The sequence below is a fragment of the Ptiloglossa arizonensis genome, chromosome 1 (assembly GCF_051014685.1).
Source record: "Ptiloglossa arizonensis isolate GNS036 chromosome 1, iyPtiAriz1_principal, whole genome shotgun sequence".
NCBI classification, from domain to species: Eukaryota; Metazoa; Arthropoda; class Insecta; order Hymenoptera; family Colletidae; genus Ptiloglossa; species Ptiloglossa arizonensis.
Genome location: NC_135048.1, coordinates 9,517,706 through 9,536,261, shown reverse-complemented (window position 1 = coordinate 9,536,261; position 18,556 = coordinate 9,517,706). Strand labels below are relative to the sequence as shown.

Here is an 18,556-nt window from a genome sequence, read left to right as displayed (position 1 = left end):
TTTTGTGAAAATATGACGTGACCGAATTTTTCTTTCCAAATAGTCTCATATATGTTCGATAATATTTACATGTATCCTATAATTGTGGAGATGTTGCTAAATATTTTGGAATGTTGTATAGGATCCACATCTATGTGTTGTACTCAGTATGTATGTTTCGGGTCGTTGTCTTGAACAAGGATAAAATTATCTTTCAAGTCCATTTTTTCTGCACTTAAATAAAGATTCTGTTTTAAGATGTTGATATACATGTTGTGATTCATGATTCCATCAGTGAAATAAAGTGATCTGGCACCAACCACATTTACGTATCCCCAAATTGAAATTCTCTTTTTGAAATAACATATTCTTCTTTCTCCACATTTTGGAAGTTCATCATTTCTAAATATTTCAAATTTACTTTCATTCGTGAAAGTGATGCGTTTCCAAAAATCCAGGGACATATTGATATATTTTTTTCACAAAATTCGATCTTTTCTTCCTGTTAATTTCATTTACAAAGCACATTTTCCTGACCATTTTTCCATATTATCCTTTTCTCAGTCAAAGATTGCATACTGTACTAGAGCTCACAATAATATCCAGTTCTCTTTTAAGATCAACAGCAATTTCTGAAGCAAATGTTTTTGGATTTTCTTTAATTCGTCGAACTTATTACGCGCACTTTCTCGACTATTATTTCTTAATATTTTTCGTTCGCTATACCAATTGATCATTTCCAGCACTGTAGATCCTGATCTACGCACAATACGAGAAATTTCATTTTGTGTTTTACATTCATTATGGACTTGTATAACAATTTTCCTTTCTTTCCTTTCCTTTTCTCTACGATTGTCTAAGTTCGTTTACTGCTGACACTAATGTCACTAACACAACTGACGCCGGTATTGTTTATATACGTCCGTGTCTCTTGCTTTCACAAACTGTTTACAAAGTAGTATTTATACAAATACTTTTTACGCAAATATTTTGGCCTATTTCTGGTTATTCGTTAATATCTTTATAAAAAATACAGGTATCGTACAATTTCCTTACGGAACTTACTCCGGAGGTTACTAGGAATATGTGGATATTTTTACCGAAATTAGATGCTGTACGAATATTTTTTACGCTGACTGTACATTTTGTTTCAAAAACAACCAAACGTAGCCGGAATGAAAACATAGTAATATAAGCTTGTTTATGACGTGGAAAATGAGAAAGAATAACACAATCTTGTACTCAAAGATTTAGTATGAATGGAAAAAAAATTAGTAAGAGGAAGATTATTTAAACAATGACTAATACATATGACAAAAATTACGCAAGAAAGTGAATAATTACGGAATATGTCAACAATTTTTCCTCTGGTCGATAATTTTCATGTCAATAAAAGTATAGCTGGTTAAAGCGGGGCCGGTTAATCGGGAGTCCACTGTATCTTTAAAACAAAGTGATACAGTATCTAAATATTTTGTTACGGCCGTTTTGCTCATGTAACAATGTGATCCGTACGTCGAAGCCGAGCGCGTGTCGATCGATGAGAACAAAGAATAGTGCGAACACACACGGCCTTGGACGAGCAGGCCACTGCCACATAGTGGCTAAAAATTGTCAAAACACGAACTAAATTTGAATTTTCAACCTCGTCGAAAATCAATGAAATTTTAGCCATATATTCCTAAATCTATTAATTAAATTTCAGCATAAGAACTAGATGCCACAGATCACCCAGATTTTGTTGATAGAGCTTCAAAGACAGAAGTTTAGTTAAAGCTAACAATGCAGTGTTAAAGAGGGTTTTTTTTTTTAACTACAAGTAGATGTAACATTTAGAGAAATATACAGATTTTACCCTTTTGAAAAATGTCCTTACCCGAATCCCTATATTTCTCATTTGAAACCTACTTAAGATTTGGTGTAATAGTAAGAATTTTGAGTGTAATATTACGTCAACATTAAATATGTTGGTAATGTACTGTCATATGGAACAAAGGATCTGTAGCTATTTTTGTGAAATAACAAGCATATGATACTCGTGATTCGCAAACGAAAAGTATTTGAAATAAAAAATAAAAGTTTAATTCTTCATAAGCTGTAATACATTTGCTGTACCTCGGGGTCCAATATTATCATTGTTGTATTACATCCAAGTACTTGACTCCAAGAACAGTTTGTACATCTCCAATATTCGAGCAATATCTCATTAACAATGCCGTATCTTAATAATGGTCGATTATCAGATAGCAAATGAGAGTAAAGGATGGCTTAGTTCTTTAAACGTTTCTTTTCATAAAATAACCATTGTGTTTCCATCTTCCTCTTTTCATACTAATAATGACAAAACCGTTTTATTATGTTATAATTGCAATGGTACTGGAGGTATAATTATAATTATAATTATACCAGTTTCGAAACGTTGCTAGTCAATTTTATACACGATCAGTATAGTCAGTCCGATACATCGACCATTTTTAGTCTCAGAAAAAATAATTCAGTTGAATACGAATACTTTGACGGTTCGGTGTGAATCAGTATGAAATTCTCTTTCAACAACCAAGCGAACGAAGAATTAGTTAACGATATACTTGAACCGATTGTGTTAAATAATATCGAAAATGAAAATTGCAGAGCATGTTACATAATATAATGATCAACAATTTTTACATATTAATAATTTGTTTTAAATTTCTTTGACAAATTGTATACTGTATACAATAACACGTTACATTATAGCTTTAAGAACCTTGATCTCGCTTAAATTGTTTACATTTTAAAAGCTCTTTTAATCACTCTTGTAAAAATCCGTATATCTACAGTAATTGTTTATATGTGAGGCATAATTATGAGTACCACATAATTGAAATTAAATCTCCGACATAAAAACGGTTATCAGAATTGGGTCGTTACTACGACCCAAAAAAAGGTCTAACAGTGGCTTACGAATTTAATTCGTGTCTCGACCGTTTCGGTCCACTGTGAACGAAGAGAGTAGCGAATAGCGCGAAAAATGGTATATAGAAAAGAGATGCCTCGAGAGGGGAATGGAGGGGTGAGCTTTGGGTCCTTTGGCCCCGAGGAGCTTCGTCGTGACGTCTCGTGTTGTTGTCCGTCGGCAGAGACGCCGCGTGCACGTCGGGACCCGTACTCCAGGAATTGTTTTTATTCTCGGAATAACCTGCCACGAGTAGCAAAGTATGCGGCCTGACTTTCACACCAGCCTGTACAGTTACAGTTCCCTTCTGCGTATAACCGATGATTTTCTTGTGTTCGCAGGCACCAAGCAGACAGCGGAAAGCGTCGCTCAAGATGCCGTTGACCAAACAGGTATTCCTCGTTTCGATTCGATAATAACGAGCCGCTGCGTGTCCGTGCAATTGATAAAGATGACAATTTCGACAACCATGTCGCTGGCTGCGCGTGCAACTGGGAACAATTTCGAACGGGGCGACGAACGAACTGTGCTCACTGATTTCGTATCGCATTTCCGTGGAACCCACTGCAATTCTTGCGTAACGTTTGCGAGATATTTACTGAAATCGTTGGCTTCTGTGCTTATCGATAGCGACCGCGTAAAAATACACCGCTCGAAACGAGCGGAAAGATTCCCTCTGCGGAGAATTTGGGGCAATGTTTCCCAATCCTGTTTTTTTTTTTGGTCGTGCGACAGTTTTCATCGTAAAATATATTTATAGAACGCTTGTATTTTTTTGCGGCCGTTTGGCGTTTAAACCAAGAAATGTGTAATTTACGATTTTTATTTTTGAAAGAAAAAAAACAAAAGAAGAATCAAGAATATACGTACACGAAGTTAATTGTTGGTGGGGTTTGTTAAACTCGTCAGATGATCGTAATCGTTGTCATAATTTCAATGTTTTTCGTTTCAATCCAATTTTTAGGGTCTTTAAAATTAACTACCGATTATAGATTAAAATACAAAAATTGATTTAAAATGTTAATAAATGTTCAACACTGCAACGAAAACATTACAATTGTACGCACAATACGTATATAAGTTATAAAATTAGTTGGCCTATGAAAAATTTTGCAGTCTATTTGATTATTAATTAATGTCAGTATGTTCAGTATGTTGACAATATTCGAAAGAAATAATGTTATACATTTTAATGATACAAAAGGAGTGTATTTCGGGTGCTTTCTTCTTTTATTATTTTGAGTAGTGTACAGTCAGTCGCACAAGTTTATGGCCACCAACTTAATGTAATATATTATGACAAACCAAAAAGTATAGATGCACGTTGTCGTAGCACTTTTCATGTGTGAAATGAAAAGCTGACTATATAATAATATTTATAGCAATGTAAACAATTTTTGCACACTGCAACGCACACGTGACACTTCGAATATATTTATTGTGAAATTTTATTTTATATTTTTCACCGTGTCCTGTAAATATCATTTTTAATCGTGTTTGGTAAATATCATTCTTTTCAAAATATTTCTTGCTTCGACCAAAAACATTTTAACACCTACAGCATTGTTGAGAACAGGCTCCACCTAACACTGGAGCTTGTATATATGTATACATATAGACTTTTGTGACCGACTGTAAGTTCATTGTTATTCCTTAAATGCCCGAATGAACAAACTTCCACACACGGGGTGACCTGTTTCAATCTCTAAGTGGATATTCCAGTGGCGTCGAGGACATCTCAAGGTCACTTCATTGTTTACTATTTGGTATCTAACGTACAACGCAAGGTCGGCTAGCGTAACGAGACAAATTTTCATTGGAAAATTTTAAAACGAGACGACGAAACATAACCGAGCTCTATCGTAAACGTCATCTGATAGACTATTGTAAACATCGTGCCATTTACTCGCGGATTATTCTATCACGCGATAAAAATAACGGCAATAAATTCCGTAAAACGGTTCTAGTACTCGCGCTTCGGTTCAACTTGTCTGCGACACTTACGAATTTTGTAACGAGATCGTCTGAAATCGTAACTTTAAAACGATCTTGACTTTTTCTTAAATGAAAAAAATTGATCGTCACTCTGCGCGTAATCCCCTCGTCTTCGATTCTCTCTTTCTCGTTACAAATCGACGAGTAAGACGGCTCGTTCATTGTGGCAGATTATGCACAGAGCAATGCATACGACGTTAATTAATTCTTTGTTGTACTTTTTCCCCTCGGCAGGATTTGGCAAGTTTAACCTTAAGGTTATGGCCGTCAGCAGTCTGATCTTTATGAATGTGGCATTCAGCATAATCAGCATTGGATTCATATTGCCTTCAGCAGCATGCGACTTTCAGATGACTACGATGGACAAGGGCCGCCTAAGCGCTGCCCCGATGTTAGGTAACCGATTATCCTTTATTTTAATCCATTGAGAACATAGTGTAAGTTATGTAGTGTAGTTTAAAAACAACAATGTCGAAACACTCTCGTCGGATAAATTCGAAAATAAGTGGAGAGAATTTTTTTACCCGCTCTCTTCCACCAAGTTTAGAAAGTAATCTAATCGGTTTTATTGTTTCAACCGTGAACAACCGTGTAAATAAAATTACGTTTCGTGGAACCTCGAAGAATTTGCGAAAAGATGAAGGAATTTTTTTTTAGCACCGAATCAACCGAATAGGTCGATTCTAGAAGAGCCAATGTAGTATCCAGTTAAGGTGCCAAATTACAATGTATCTGTAGGGGGTTAATCGTACCAATCACGCGCCATTATTCCCGCTCGTAAACTATTTTCGTTCCTTATTCACGAAAAGAAGGCAGTGCTTTTCTAATATTATTTATCTGCACACTTTACGTCCCATAATTTTCATCACCGTGTTGACTTTACCTAACTGTTCGTGTACTCGAACACGTCTATTGAAAGTGAACCGTTTCAAACTTTATCATTTCTTGCGGAAGAAATATGTTTACTAACTATCAATTTTCCCGTCGACGTTAAAAAAAAAAAAAAACATTGTTTTGGCTGGTCCCCGTGCCAGAACTCAAGCACATTTGCCAATTTGATATTTATAACTACGCACAAAGGTTGTGGACAACATTAAACGAACTGACTCACCGGAAACATTTTCTTCCGAAATCAACCGACAAGCAATTTTCTGCGGATAACGGTTTCCAATGACTCACACTCTGTTTCCTGTCACGACCCTAGAGGAGGTGCCTTAAAATTCAAGGAAAACACTAAAGTTGATGATCAATAATACCTAACCCTTAAAGTCGATGATTAATAATACTTAACAATATTACAATTTTGTACACAAAAGTAAAATATTCAGTCTTTGGTTGTTCACCGTTTCGTTCGTCATTGTTTATTAATTACATCGACCATTGTGGAGTTTAACAACTGCGAGAGTGCATTTTTCTTATATCGTTTTAAATATACCACTTGTCTCGTTTAACGAATGGCTCCATTTTTAAAATTTCGCTCAATGTTAAGTAATAATACTTAACAATATCGTAAAAGTAAAATATTTAGTCTTTGGTTGTTTACCGTTTCGTTCGTCATTGTTTATTAATAACATCGACCATTGTGGAGTTTAACAACTGCGAGAGTGCATTTTTCTTATACCGCTTCAAATATACCACTTGTCTCGTTTAACGAACGGCACCATTTTTAAATTTTCGCACGACGAAATTGTACTAAATATATTACTCGCCTTTTGTTTCTCTTACGGTAAATATCATTTATTTAACGTTTAATGATTCATCAAACGATTCGATATTGATAGTAACTTTCTATGTAGAATGTTTCGTAGAATCGTTCTTCGTTCATTTTTTCTTCTTTGTTTGGCATGGACGTTGACGTAGCATGCGTGTGCAATCAGGGAAAGTATCCGCCTTATCGCTGGAATTAGTCTTTCTTGCGTGCCTTTCGGGAGGCACGCACACGCCCTTCTATCTATCTAACCACCACAGTTGCCACGACTGTACGCGTCGTTTCAAAATGGGTTGCCCGTGTTTATAGAAATTTCTTCAATATTTTTCTGCGTTGAATCTATCCCCGATGTTCTGTTCATTAATAATAACAATAACGTCTTTATTACGCATTATGTAGAAATCAATTCAACTTAAACGACAATATGTACACGTAAATGTCCTTAAAGTTGACGATCAATAATACTTAACCCTTGAACTCGATGATTAATAATACTTAACGATATTACAAAAATAAAATATTCAGTCTTTGGTTGTTCACCGTTTCGTTCGTCATTGTTTATTAATTACCTCGAGCATTGTGGAGTTTAACAACTGCGACAGTATATTTTTCTTATATCACTTTAAATATACCACTTGTCACGTTTAACGAATGGCTCCATTTTTAAATTTTCGCTCAACGTTAAGTATCTTATGCACACATAAGGTACAACTCGGCTGGATGATAGATCTAATCGAACATCGAAACATTCTATAATCACGAAGGTGATTAAGTATGTACTTCCTAGATTCCAAGTTCTTATTGGGACATAAGCAATCGTTTGTGTTATTTCTGTAACTAACGCAATAATGAAACATCTTGTATAATATTTATGAATGTGACCAAGGAAGTGTGTACTCCTCAGATAGGCAGCCATTCGTGTTATTCTTTTTTTTTTTTTTTTATAACGGACGTTTCACGCGCTTTTCCCTCGACTCGACGCGGATTTCAACTCTCGAGCGCGAGAAACAAAGAGAAATATTCTTGCGCGAAAGCGTCGAGGCAAAAGTCTTTAAATGGAACGCGACGTAAATTATACGAATCTCCCAAAGCATGCGTACACTCAGGGCCGTGCAATGTTCAACAGCCACGGTCGAGAAAAAGGACATTACCGTCAGCAATAGTGCTCGTTTTTGTAAACAGGAGGTAGCTTTCCATAACATTTGAACGATCGAGTCCTTCGATAGGTTTGAAACAGAATGCACAAACTGATGTCAAAATGAACGTCTTTGTACACGATATAGGAAAATTGTACAATTTTTAACAGGAAACACAATTTCGTTATTTTCTTCTAACTACTCGTTCACTTCGAACATGACAAATGGTGAATATCGTTGATGATTCCTTTTCAAAATTCTTCGTGTGAGAAAAATGATTAATTGCGGTAGCATTTCGGCCACTTTTGGAACACTTTGTACGTTAACGAATGGCACAATAGGAACACGATGAAACGCATTCCATTCGACTGGGCAACACTGTTACCGACGTGAATGTAAATAATTAAACCTTGGGGACTCGTATCATGCCAGAACGTGGCTCGTCTCCCTTCTTTTCACTTTTCTACAATACATTCGCACGTTTTATGTAAACACTGTCTAACGTCGCGTGAAAGCATTGAATATCAAATTAAACGAGTTAATAAAAAAAAAAAAAAAATTGCTTGAAATACTCAAGCAATAAAGTTGCATATTCTGCTAACAACTGTTCTTTTCCCTGTTCGCTTTTATCAAAGGTTTTCACACAAAAATGGTAATCATTTATTTACTTCTCTCAATCGAATACGAATTCCAAGCCATTTTGCATCGTACTGCAATCACTAAAAGTATATTGGCTTACCTTGCGTCACAGTACAACTTCGCATCATACGTAGCGATTGCATCATTTATTACCGATTACAATCAATAGCGAGGAGAATTGAAAGGCATTATCCCGTAAGACATTGAACGTCTTTTCATTGCATAAATATTTTCCTCGAGTCTTCTCGTGCCAATCTATTCGTTCTTTTCGATGTTGTCCCTCTCTCTTAATTCAATATCATTTTATTAACGCTACTATCCTGATACCAGTGATGTCTGATTTAGAAAGTGAGTTTCGTTAAATGTTATTCGATCCTGTACATTTTCTACTTAACGTGCAATGCATCAGCACATTCTCTAACACGTAGCGTATAATTACAGGAGAGAGTTTTGTACCGGTGTAAATAAATAAATAAATGAAAAAACAAGAAGGTCTGTTGTTCTACTTAAGTTCAACGAACCCAAAACGATTTCTGTTTATTTATACAAAATTTATGAAGAAACTGCCTCGATTTTCTGTGACACAATCTTGTCAATTACTTATTTTTTATTTCAAATATCTATGTATATTTTTAAGCTCGTAGAGAACACTGCAGTTAAAATGCAAACAATACAGTTAAGGTTAACTTCTGTACCTCGTCAACGGTTATTTAATCGTTAAACTATAGTGGAACCTCGATAGTTGTAAGAAAACAAAAAATGATACTGGCAATGTCCGTAATTGTCAAGGTTAACAATCTAATAAGAAACTCTACTTGTATAGTATATCTTCGCTAAGATATAAAAGACTTTCAAATTTCATTCATTGCTAATTGAACACCCCTTCTATTCGTTAAAGAGGCGCAACAATTGAGGTTTCGTGCAATCATGGGGGCTGCACGTACTAAAATTCTTGTGCATCCGAATAATTACATAAATTTATAGGTATGTTGGCTGGTTCCTACATCTGGGGATGCTACGCGGCCATAAAAGGACGAAGGATGTCCCTGTTGGTTGCTTTGTTTCTCCATGGAATCTCGGAGTTATTGGCGTCAGTGGTGCCTCTCTATTGGGTATTCTTGTTCTTAAAATTCCTGAGCGGTGCAGCGTTAGTACGATACGTGTTATTTTTCTCGAGTGGTTAGCTTTCTTAACAAATGATAACAAGAGATTCTCGTTTTCAGGATGAATGGACAGTCGGCTGTAATTTTTCTATATTTGGGTGAATTTCAACCGACCAAATATCGCGACAAGATGCTCTCTTGGATGGAGATGGCCTGGGTAGTAGGAATGATCATTCTGGCAGGTAAATACTTTACACAAAATCTAATTGTTTACGTACTATAAGTGTATTTCCTTTTCTTAGGGTTCAGTGGTACTCCATTACGGCAGAATAATATAAACTCTGATTAAACGTAATCAGCATGACTACACGCAATGAAAAGACGTTCAATGTTTTACGGGATAATGCCTTTCGATTCTCCTCGCTATTGACTAAAAGTTATTTACACACCCGCGCGCGCACACACACATACACACACACGTGCGCGCGCGCGCGCGCGATATACTTCGAATCGAAGAGTTAACTGTATTCGATGAAAATATTGACACAGTAAATATTTTCGTTCACTTTCAAAGTTCAGAGTGATTCATCTTGAGAAGATGTATCAATACTACGGTATAAAAACCATATAGAATTATAATTCACATACGAACGCAGCAGGAATATTCAAATTTTAATTTTCTGTACAAACATAGATGTTAAATGAAATTGTAACTTGGAACGATTGTGTCAGTTCGTTTGGTTAAAGAATTTTTATCGTGTATTGCATTATTCGAAGGAGTTTATTGAACCCAAAATCCTCGAAAAGGAAAGAAAAGATTTTATCGCCATCTTTGTTAAACGAACATTTTTGAACGAAAGAAATATGTCACGTGTTTGTATAAACTTTGTTAAGCGTTTGAAAAATTTCAGGCGTTGGTTGGATTATCATTCCACTGGAAGTGAACATTGGAATCGGAGGTGTAGTTTTTCATTCGTGGAATCTTTTCGTCTTTATATGCTCGCTGCCAGCCTTGCTCACTGGCACGTGGCTGTTATTCTTCCCCGAGACGCCCAAGTATCTCGCCGAGACTGGACAAAACGTCCAAATGTTAGACGTATTGATGAGAATGTATTCGGAGAACAGTGGGGAACCTCCGAAGGAATATATAGTAAGTGATTCCACCTCGAGTAATAATGGTCAGCTACTATACTGAGAAGTAACTTTCTAAGCAACTGGAAGGTCATGCGGTAATCTCCACTTTCCCAGAAAACTTCCTTCAATCGCCTTTTCACAACTACTCGAAGTGATTCTCACACTGCATTGTTTATGACCAGTGTTCTCTAGAACAGAAGAAATTACTCCGTACGAAAAATTTTTCTTTTTCGTGATTTTTTTTCAAATAGAAAAATCAGATTGCCTAAAATTACACATTACGACGAAAGGATGAGATCTAGCGATCAGTACTTTGCTACGCTATTTATTCGTGAGTTTGATTAAATAAATGATTTAAGATGGTATTGTTTTTTCGGGTGTTTCTAAATGGTCATTAAATGAAATTTTCTCAACACAATTAAAGATTCCTGTCACAATAGCAAACGCGATTTACTGCCTAGTAATTAGTCGAGAGTTGGTCACATACCGAGGAGTGATAGTAGGGAACATTGACATTCTAAATGCGTATAAAACTGTTTCTCGACACATAATTCGTCGAATAAACAATTGTTGAAAACAATTAGAACGCAGATCTCCTCCGATTCAATAAGAAATATATTAAACAAGTTATGCAAGCTCTCATACATTCCTAGTTCACACATTAAGTCGATTGGTTGGCTAATTTTTCTCAGTAATGCATATTAAATGTCTTCGATCGAGTTAGCAGATAAACTGTACTAAGAAAACACAAACTACTTTTCAGACGAAACTCCGAAACTGTGGGAACAATAATCTTAACGACTTGGTGCATCGAATAATGCACATGAGGAATCGGGAGGACGTTGACGAGAAATCCTTCCAATTGATGATAAAGGATATTTGGACGAAAACCGTGATGATACTGAAACCACCGTTCCTGTGTAGAACTATAGTCATGTGTTTGATTGCCTGTTTCGTCACATCGTCCTATTACACGCTCACGTTATGGCTGCCTGAGTTATTTCACAGATACGCGGACTTTCAAGAGATGTATCCTAATCAAACGGCCAGCGTCTGCACCCTAAACAACGCAAAGAACAGTACAGCAAAGGTAAGTGTTCAAACCTTAAAAGTCTTTTCTTTGTACCCTACCTTTTACGTGCCTAACTTTATTGTCTGGCATAGGTGCTGTCAGACGACCCGTTTAATTGCGATTCCAGAGTACAAACTAGCGTATTCGTCCATACGTTCATTTTAGGAGCCTCTTGCATTCCAACGGGTCTGATATTGCCACTTTTTGTTAATTATGTAGGATACAAATTCTTCCTCGGTAAGTAGACCTCTTTTTTTATAAGTAAATACTCGTTGACTATCAGCCATGTAGCATATTGGGTATCATACAATTGGAACCTTAGCAACGATGTAAAATACAACACAGTCATGTTGAATTAGAAGCAGTTTATGTAGCCAATTCTGGACTATCAGATCCAAAAAAGAGGTCCAGAAGTACGATTGAATTGGACATTAATTATTCAGTAAGGTTTAAGTACCTAAAGTCTGTGTTCCTTGATTATACAAATATTTGATATTCAACGTTATGTATAGTGTAATAAGTTTAATAAGACCTCTGAGGTATTGACTTAAATGTGAAATGACAGAAATGGGACCAGATGGTTTAACTATCGTTTAGTCCAGTACTATCCAAACTAGGTCTCAAGAGACTTCTGGAATTTTTCCACTCCCACCTGGACATGATACTACTGAACACATTGGTATTGGTCGTGTGCAGCGTCTTTGAATTTTCTTATGACGGACATTATTTTGTCGTGGTTTTCTTTTTTCTTTGCATGAGGGAACTCTGCTACAGACTCTCGCGGTTTCTTGGAGATCGAAACTCGTGCGGGATTCCTCGAAATATATCAAATGCAAAGCCTACCCACTGAAAGACTTTGACGCGATTGGAAGGCACACTGGAAACATCAGACTGTTTCTTTAACGTCGTGCAGTTTCTTTGACAACATAAATATACTGTGTGCAGAGGATGGGGAGGGGGGTGGAAGGAAAATCAAGCACATGGTCTTAATTGGCATTAAGGATGGCTATTGCTGGGTAATACTGGTCTAGACCTGGAACTTAGGTAGAGGGTGTTAGATAATACTGTTTAAAAAAAAGTAAGACTAAGAATGGATTTGAACTTGGACTAACGATTAGATCCAAAGATAAATCTACAAGCTAGCTAACGAGTGTCGAATTGAATCCAGAGATCTTATTTAATTTGTTGAGCTACACAACTGATAGTTGACATTAACTGGAACCGTACACTTTTTGAAATATGTTGATTTCTTTTTTTTTTTTTTTCGTTTCAGTGATAACCGCTTTCGTGCCTGCTGTCGTGACAGGTTGTCTCTTCCTGGTGAAGACGTCCACTGAAAACTTGATACTCTCTTGCGCTTATGAATCGATCACGTCCGTCTGCCTCAGCGTTGTATACTGCCTCCTAGTGGACCTCTATCCAACGCATTTAAGGTATTTGTCCATAACGATTGTTTTCAGCGCTTATACATTTCGAACATTGTATACGATTGAAAAATAACGAGTTATTTTCTCAGGAACTATTAGGGACAGCGACAACATACTTTCGTGGAGTCTTTAAATTAAACTTAAATTGGGTGTAAGTTAGGATTGAATCAAGTTGACTCTGTGTATTCGAGATAAGACACGATTGGGCCAATTTAGGACCATGTGTCAAGTTTATCAGTTTGATCTAGGGTTGCATTAGATGCAAGTTTGGACTAATTTAGATTTCACCTAAGCCTGAATTAGACCGGTCTGTTTAGTTTAAACATCACTGATTATTTAGTAAGACTAATTTATGTGTAAGTAGGGAATAGGTTATATCTGAATAAAACCATGTGGTAAGTGTAAGTAAAATCATGAGATAGATTGATGAGCCTAGATTAGATCTGGAAACCAATAATTTCTAAGAAAACTTTATTGTTACATCAAGTAATTCCCGATAAAACTGTTACACCACTTTATGTAACCCACTTTATAAATTGCAGTGTGTATGATGTCAACCATATTGTATTGTCTCCCATTTAAAGTTATGCATACAATTATCTTCCAAACTATAGTTCGGTATAAACATGTTTTAAATAAATTTTACCCTTTTTCTGGGAAGGAAGGAGGGTGGTGTTTTATAATGATCACAAATCTTCTCCAAGTGAACGTGCTTTTGAGATTTCATTATCTTTACTTTTTTTTAATACGGAATTATATGTTTTTATTTAGGCAAAGGTGTAGCCCACTCCGAGACGAATTTATTCATCTATAATATATTGATTCGCCAAGGTCATTTATTGCCGTTAAAAATTTACTTTCGTTGAAATGGTCCTTTATCTCTCGTATTTTTCTAACATTAATGTACTGATTTATTTCGTTTCTATATAAAAGTTCCACGTTCACGAGTGTTTCTTTACTAATTTGTAGGCAGGTATCTTTAATCCGATCCTTCATATTTTTACGACTGGTGTATTCTTCCTGGAAAATTAGAATTATGTTGATAATTTTATTAGTCGTAAATATAATCGTTATCGAAACCAAGAACACGTTGTGTCAGTCATAACGATACGGATACTTGCAAAGCAATTAGAACATGCTAGCAACAAATTACCTGTTTGCAAATACAATGAAAAGCGATAAATCATATCATTAGTGTTAAACTCAGTTGCCATCATGTTTACGACCGAATTGACGAATAACTATGGTAAGGATCAATTTTTGGGTGTACAACCAAGATAATTTTTTAACGATATTAAATAACCTTAAACGACCTTGAAAAACCAACGTATTATAAATCGATAAATTCGTCTCAGATCGAATGACACGTTTATGTAAATAAAAACATACAGTTCTATAAAAAGAAAAAACAAAGGTCACCTTAAAATCTCGGAAACACATCCACCTAGAGAAGATTTGTGACCACCATAAGATATGGTGATATCCTTCCCAAATCAGGATAAAATTTATTTGAAAAATTGTTTGAAACAAGATATAATTTAAGGGATAATTGCGTGATAAACTTGAAATGGAACACCCTGTATATTAAAATTTTTATTTCTGGCTTTGTTTATTGTGCAATTTTGTAATTGAAGTAGTTCCTATTATCGATGACTAAGTATACCTCGACTCTGATTACATTTTTCTTAATATAAAATTATCGGTAAATCGGTCGTAAATAACTATGTTTTTAAATAATTCCCAAACTGTGATGCATTTGTGTCATGAAAATGTCTAATAAATTCAAAACACAAGAATTGTGCACAGAGTGATGTATATCTACGTACAAGTTGTTTTGAAGACGTGTAGAGTACAATCAACAGGAAGGATTTTCTCGATTTATACGTGCATGTTCAACTTTGATCGTACCATAAAACATTGTCTTATCAATGGCAATACGGTTGTTTTTTGATTGTTTGTTACAATGTTTATTGCCAACCAAATATAATTACTCGACAGAATTAAAATATCAAGTCTGCACATCCGTTATAAAAAGAAAATACACAATATTTATTAATATTTTTACCGAATGCCTTTCATAGCGTTTTAAATATCTCGACGAACGATAATCATTTAAATAGGTGATTCCCCATTTCGAGCGGCATAATATTCTGATCAGTTCCCGATAAAGTAAACTTGCATGTGTTCGGTATCATCGGACGACGACACTTGAATGTTTGTTTTTTTCGATGGCTTATCGATCGAAGCTTATCAACGATATAAATATCCAGCTATAATATTTCCTTTCTTCTATCTAGCTATTTATAATCATATGATCGAGTCGAAACGATTTTACTCCATTCAGGAAATATTGTAACGTGTTAGTTTAAAATATTTTTAAGCGTGTTGCATTTCAATGCCATTCGGGACATAATACCTGTGTCGATATGAAAAAATTATTATCGTCTAAAGACCGTATCGTGTTTTTCTAGTATCCTATCTAAGAAAATACACTTGTTCAATGGAATTTTTTAAATTTAGCCTCCTGTTGCTTCTGTCTTGTTAAACATTTTTATTCTCTACTTGATCTAAGGGCACTGAATGAACAAAGACTCTTTTTCAGGGCAATTGCGGCTGGTTTGTCTGCTTTCATCAGTCGCATAGGTGCTATAAGTGGTACTCTGATGATTGGGTACTTAATCGACGATTACTGCACTTTAGTGATCATCATAGTGGCCGCTCAACTCTTTTGTACGTATAAAAATTAAAGCCCATAATTCTTAAAAAATAATAGAACATACCTGTAAAAGTGTAAATAATATCTTATTTATGTTAAAATATCAGTCACTGTTTTTTTTTTATACGGTGAATTGCATTGATATCCTAACACAACGAAATTTGAGAAATTATTCCACTGTATATATTTATTTGTAATGGTGTTAAAGGACCTAATTGTTTGCCAATATTTGCACTTACTCTAGTCGGTAGAAATATAAAGTTTCTTTCTTAAATGCATACAGTTCTTTTGTAGAACAAATATTTTACAGTGTTTTGGATAAAATAATTTTTTTTTTTATTATTAAAGTACATTTTTAGAAGTAATACCTCTTCTAAAAGTATGCTAGTAAGGGTATTACAAAAATATTACAAGAAACAAATAATAAAACCATCGATTTTGATAAAGAATTAATCTAGTTCATTGTCATAGTAAGATATTCAAAAGTACAGTACATGCAAGGATAAAAAAATATAAGATACTATAAAATATATGATACGTTATAATAATTTTTAGACAGTAATAACATACATTACAGTTTCTATTAATTGATCAATTTCAATTAGCGTTGATCATAATTGGAAAGTCAAGCGCGGTAGATATCAATTCTAAATAAAAAGTTAACTGTTAGTTATCCGTTGCGTTAAACAAGTAATTTTTGTTTAACCATGAAGTCCATACAGATACTGAATATGTCGATTGTGGTTATAGTACTGATACCGATTCCCGTATCAGTTGTTTCGTATTAGACGTATCTCGTGTCACTTACTCATTATATTTGTTATACATTTAGAAATAGTTTATAAATTAACAAATTTTGTACACAATGTTTATTATTTTCTACATTTTTCGTTAATTTATAATCAATTTATAAATTTATATAAAATTTGTAAGTTAACCTCGATAGTCGTACACAATGGGATTGAAAGTTCCTAAACAACTATCGAGGTTTATGCACCTACTGAGATAACCAATACTATAAGAGGATTATATAGACCTCACTATAGTCTACACCTAACTTCATCTTTACTTCGCCATATAAGTAAATTAAATGTTACTTTTTTAGGCTATTTACAACCTTAACCGACAAACAATATACTGCGTCTTCTAATTAAATAAGATTTGGAATGAATTGATATTTACAATCGCACAACATTAACACTAGAACTACCGATAGATTCCAGTATATCAAGGTGTTCCTCAAATGTATCTCGGGGAAATCGATGATCGAGAAACAAGAGGGCATTTATGAAACTGATTATATCTATAGAATAAAAAATAGTTATAACAGCTTTTGAGAAATGCTACGAAATTTGAAGGAAATTTCTTTGTAAAAACAATTGAAATCAGTCATTTCGACCGGTTGGTAAATCTAGTGTTAAGAATTATTATATTGTGTTTCAGTGAGCGGAATACTTGCTCTGTTCACGCCAGGCAGAAAGAAGGTGACCACAGACAACGAGAAATCCTAACGAAAGTAGAACTCCGTGTGGCTATACAGAAAATAAAAGAAACTAGAAATCTTTTGTATTCGTAACACCGTATTATAAACATCTAAGGCCATACTTTAACACAATGTACATGCATTTCATGTAGAAAGAAAATCTAGGTATCTACTTATACACGAATCGTTCACACTGCTCGAAACAATCCCAAGTACTACTTACATAATTTTATCGTTCGGTAAGATATTGAATATGTAAGTCGAAATATTACTTAAGCGGTACTTAAACGCGCGGTGATTTTGTTATCTTTGAAATTTCCCTCGTTATTTTTTATTGTTCAAAAACACAATTTTCTACTTATTTCGAGCAGTGCGCGTTCTGCATATTTAAGATAGGGAAATACACGTCCGAACGCGATTAATATCGTACATTACGTATATTTTCTCACGTCACGAACGAACACTTTAGTGTAAAAGTTTAGGAAAAGTACTTTAAGAAGACAAGTGTAATTAACTGAATCTCTTACGAAAAAAACTTTCACTATTGTAAGAATGTGCTTTTACATAGGTGTGACTCATATTAGTTAGAACTAATATTTACTTACTTATTTCGCGAAACGCATAGGATTTTTGCAAATACCCAACGAGAGAATAACAGAGAGTCTATCCCTTAACATTTATACTAATTACTAACATTCTAGGAATATTTTTCTTTAATTGCTTGGATTATGTACTCTTTGGTTTCAACATCTAACGTCGAAGAGAGTCATACCCCATCGTGATAAAACAAAAATACACATTTACTCGTCACTTGTTGCCATAAATTATAAGAAAAGTTCATTTGATAAATTATACAGATTCCGCGATCAATCTTGGATTTAACGATAGATGGTGGCTTTTCTCTCGTCGTATTGTTAAAGAACTTTGAACTGTAGATTAACGTACTTAATCGCGTTAAGAACAACCAAGCAAGAAGAAAATGCTCAATTAAATGTTTATCACAACGATCTCCTATTGTAAATGCAAGCGGTACGATATTCGACTTTAACGTAATTGTATAATAATAAAGAGCTTGATTCTACCGATAGGCGGATCGCCACTTAGAACGCCGATCACATTTTCAACGCGTTTTATCTTATACTCTGTTTTTCTATGTACGAGACTTTTTATATTGTAGACTGTTTATATGCCGGCCATTGAAGTGCAATAAAAAAAGTATTCGTATCGAA

At 34.9% G+C, this 18,556-nt stretch overlaps 1 protein-coding gene across 3 annotated transcripts in view; it reads left to right on the top strand.

Annotated features, from left to right (window-relative positions):
- Positions 1 to 18,556, top strand: part of LOC143152143 (synaptic vesicle glycoprotein 2B) — a 28,283-nt gene extending 9,727 nt beyond the window's left edge. For 2 of the 3 annotated variants that reach the window (XM_076321950.1, XM_076321941.1), the window contains exons 2-11: positions 3,256 to 3,306; positions 5,144 to 5,305; positions 9,377 to 9,539; positions 9,616 to 9,737; positions 10,407 to 10,645; positions 11,393 to 11,719; positions 11,794 to 11,938; positions 12,975 to 13,134; positions 15,731 to 15,858; positions 17,288 to 18,556. In XM_076321950.1, coding sequence (XP_076178065.1) covers positions 3,256 to 3,306; positions 5,144 to 5,305; positions 9,377 to 9,539; positions 9,616 to 9,737; positions 10,407 to 10,645; positions 11,393 to 11,719; positions 11,794 to 11,938; positions 12,975 to 13,134; positions 15,731 to 15,858; positions 17,288 to 17,355 — 1,565 coding nt within the window. In that variant the 3' untranslated portion in view covers positions 17,356 to 18,556. Of the gene's footprint in view, positions 1 to 2,819; positions 3,175 to 3,255; positions 3,307 to 5,143; positions 5,306 to 9,376; positions 9,540 to 9,615; positions 9,738 to 10,406; positions 10,646 to 11,392; positions 11,720 to 11,793; positions 11,939 to 12,974; positions 13,135 to 15,730; positions 15,859 to 17,287 lie in introns of those variants that run through there. The other variant, XM_076321956.1, reaches the window with a different exon arrangement.